Genomic DNA, 3,700 nt, shown 5'->3' on the forward strand with positions numbered 1-3,700 from the left:
GGCGGAGACGCCGGTAACCGAGGGGACACGGGGCGGGCCAGCTCGAGTCCCGGCCCAGGCCGGGCGGGTCGAGGGTGGCGCGGGGACCAGCACCAGTCCCACTGCCCCCGATTCCCGCATGGTATGAGCCGGCGTCCCCGCCCCGTGCGGCGCCGCCCGGGGACTCTGGACTCCAGCGACGTGTCGATCCCACCCCTGCGTGGGCCTGGCAGAGTGTTCAACTCGGGGCTGGAGACTCCCGAGGATCAGGAGTAGGAATGAGGAGGAGAAAGTCGCCCCGCGCGCCGGGAGAGCGCAAGATCCGCCCCGCCTAGCAGCCAGCAGACTGGGGAGGCGGTGCCGAGCGTGGAGCTCTGGGCCGGGACCGCCCGCGGCGGGTCAGCGGGAGGCAGGAGGGAGGCGCTGCAGCCGGGACTCGACGTCGACGCCCGCGCCGCCCGCGATGGGAAGTGCCTTATAAAGCCGCAGCCCGGGCAGTCCCACAGACTCCTGGCAGCGCCGCCCTGAGCGCGGGCCGCACGTAGCCGCCCCAGAGTGCGCGCAGAGCCGGGACATATCCGCGGGACACCGACTTCTCCCCACGGAGACTGTTAATCGCCATTGCGGGGATCGACCGCGTCCCACGGAGAACTCCTGATCTCCCGGCTCACAGTGCCCGGACCCACTGTGCCCAGGCGGACCCCAGGCGGGGGCCGAGGGCGCCCCTGGCGGCAGGGGCATGCGCCGCCCGCGGCATGGCCTCGGCGGTGTTTGAGGGCACGTCGCTCGTGAACATGTTCGTGCGCGGCTGCTGGGTGAACGGGATTCGCAGGCTCATCGTCAGCCGGCGTGGCGATGAGGAGGAGTTCTTCGAGATCCGCACCGAGTGGTCGGACCGCAGTGTGCTCTACCTGCACCGCAGCTTCGCCGACCTGGGCCGCCTGTGCAAACGCCTCCGCGACGCCTTCCCCGAGGACCGGTCTGAGCTGGCGCGCGCGCCGCTGCGGCAAGGTGCGGGGTTGCCGGACTGGGGGCACCGGGGCACCGGGGGATGCGGGGAGCTGCGGGTTGCGGGAGGGGCTCTGGGGGAGGAACATAGCGACGAGATCGCGTCCAAGTGCAGTGAAGTCGGCGGGAAGAGTTACTTAAAACTATGGCTCGGCACCTGACAGAGGACATCAAGACTCCGGCTCTCCTGAACGGTCGTTCAGGAAGGACTGGAAGCCGGCACCGAGCCTGGGGCACCCACTCTTGGAGGATAAATGAGATGGGTGGGGAAGGGGACAAGGTCACCAGGACTCTCGCCTGACTGTTCCAAAGAGAGAGCCGCTTTTGAAGAAGCTGAGGCTTGGCTTTGCTGAGGCGACGTCCAGAGGTGACAGCTACTGGGTCCCAGCCGCTATGGGAGAACCAGTGGCGGCTGGAGTGGGTTTGCTTGGAAAGAGTAGAGACAGGTATAGGGTGTCGGAACTGAGGGATCGCAGCGGGTATGATCGCTGCCCAGGTCCTGCCCGGCAGAGGCCCCATCTGTATTCTGCCCCGAGGACAGCTGAGCCTGAAAGCGAGGTGCCACGCAGCAATCTTTTCCACCTCTCCTAGGAGGGGGGCCCGCCCCGCCTGCATCTGTCCGGCCAACCCAGGGTCCCCACCCCTGAGCTGGGTCCGCATTCGGATTTGATTAGCCACGGCCGCCTCCTCCCTGGCCTTGTGACGGTCTGGTTGGCCGGGACTGTTGTTTTCTCGAACAGCAGTGGCTTCCCCTTCCCTACTGCCAGCAAAACGACTGGAAGAGCGAAGACTGGAGCTAGACCTTGGTAGAGACAAGAAGAGTGAAGTGTGGGCAGTTAGCGAGGTAGGCGGTGGGGCAGGAGGCACAGAGCTTCTGAGCAGACTTCCCCCAGTGCGTGGCCCCCAGGGGCTCCGAGACTCCTGGACTCAAGCCCTCATTTTTGCAGAGTCCTCAAAGCAGTCATCCTGTGACAGCTCGGGGCGAAGTTACTCAAGGTTAGCCAGTACATGTCTCCTTGGCCGCCTGTCTGACTAAGGGCTTGAGATAACCTCCGTTTCCCTCTGGTGATAGGTTCCACCAATGTGTGGATTCTGTGGGTAATTAGCTCCATTCTCATGACACATCCCCTGGCAGACACATCATTTGGACAGATTCCCAAAACCAAGTGAGTGTGGAGGCCCGGAGTGACAAGCCTGGCTTAGCTCTCCATCCCAGCCCCTCTCGGTGGCTGAGCACCATTTCAAGATTAGACCTGTTTTTATTGTTTTAATTTCGCTATTTCTTGTATTTTTATTTTAACAAATGAATGTCTGAGTCAGGAAAACATAAGGAAGGGGGCGGTGGTTTACTCAGTGGCTTCTTCTGGAAGAAGGCAGGCCATAAACAAGTTGAACTTCTGGTTGTCCCTTTGAGCAGGTCCCAGAACTCTACTGTGACCACAGACAAACTACAGTCATGCCATCATCTATGAGAATACCTATTGCCTGTGGGTTTCTGTGAGGGGTGAAATGCCTGGTTGTATCTGGTGGCAGTAAGGGTCTGTAAATGCCACTTGTTTGCTGTCAGCACCAGCCTCTTCTGGCCATGGATGCTGGTGGCAGATCATGTGGGAAGGGGTGTGTCTTGAGTGTGGAGTCACAGGTGAAAAGGCCTTCCCTGAAGCAGAAGGGAGGAAACCATCTTACCTCTGTTCACCTGGCCTCTTTTGTATCTAGGCAACCATCTGGAGTCGAGTCATAGGCCCTGCAGTGTAGCCGCACAGTCTCCAAAGAGTAAAGGAAGTATTTAGAAGTGGTTAGAAGTGGGTGACTATCATGGAGAAAACCAAGGGCCATGAGAGCTGCCTTCCAAGTATCTGAAGGATAGGAAGAAGCGGGGTTACATGCACTGATGGGGCTGGCAGGGGCAACCGGGGTGAGACACAGTGGTTAACAATGTGCTGTGTGACCATTAGAACTGCCCCGTCCTAGCTGATGCAAACCTCTTATGAGGGTCCACCTAGTACTCCCTAGACAGGTTGAAGACGAACCCTGGAAGCAGTAGAGAGCTGACCCTGAATCATGATCCATTCTGGTTCTCCTTTCTCTGCTTGATTCTCCCCTAGTACTGCCCTCAGTTTTTTTCCACAAAACCATGAAGGCCCTTTTTCTTTTATTGATCCTTTCAAGTCTAGGGAAAGTCATATGCCAAGTAAAATACCCCGTAGCAACACACAAGAAGATTCTACCTCTTTTCCATGCAAATTTGTTATTTGCATTTTAAAAAATCATATTTTCAAACTATCAACAGGAAAGGTGTCCAGCTGTGTGGAGTGCTGGCAATTTAATTTCTGTCCATCAGATTCCCAAGTCTGTATTTATTGAAATTTCTGGGCCAGGTTCGATTTATGTTATCTGGTTTTCATTAGAAAATCCTCCCCAGGAATAGATTGGTAGTAGGTGCTCCACAGGCAGAAGAGTAGGGGAGCTGTGGCTCGACTTCGAATTTCTGAATCTTCATGCAGCGGAAGAGGTGTCAAGCCCTATGTCTTAGCTACTGCAGTATTGCCACGAGAGAGAATTTTTATACGGGGAGAATCAGGCTTTCTCCTTCTCCTTCTCCTTCTCCTTCTCCTTCTCCTCCTTCTCCTTCTCCTTCTCCTTCTCCTCCTTCTCCTCCTTCTCCTCCTTCTCCCCCTTCTCCCCCTTCTCCCCCTTCTCCCCCTTCTCCCCC

At 57.6% G+C, this 3,700-nt stretch overlaps 1 protein-coding gene across 2 annotated transcripts in view; it reads left to right on the plus strand.

Annotated features, from left to right (window-relative positions):
- The first annotated feature begins 488 nt into the window (after positions 1-488).
- Positions 489-3,700, plus strand: part of Pxdc1 (PX domain containing 1) — a 27,213-nt gene continuing 24,001 nt past the window's right edge. Inside the window, exon 1 of one of the 2 annotated variants that reach the window (XM_028763310.1) lies at positions 489-990. In XM_028763310.1, coding sequence (XP_028619143.1) covers positions 735-990 — 256 coding nt within the window. In that variant the 5' untranslated portion in view covers positions 489-734. The remainder of the gene's footprint in view (positions 991-3,700) is intronic. The other variant, XM_028763309.1, reaches the window with a different exon arrangement.

Source organism: Grammomys surdaster, unplaced genomic scaffold (genome assembly GCF_004785775.1).
Source record: "Grammomys surdaster isolate TR1022 unplaced genomic scaffold, NIH_TR_1.0 137, whole genome shotgun sequence".
Classification (NCBI taxonomy): Eukaryota; Metazoa; Chordata; class Mammalia; order Rodentia; family Muridae; genus Grammomys; species Grammomys surdaster.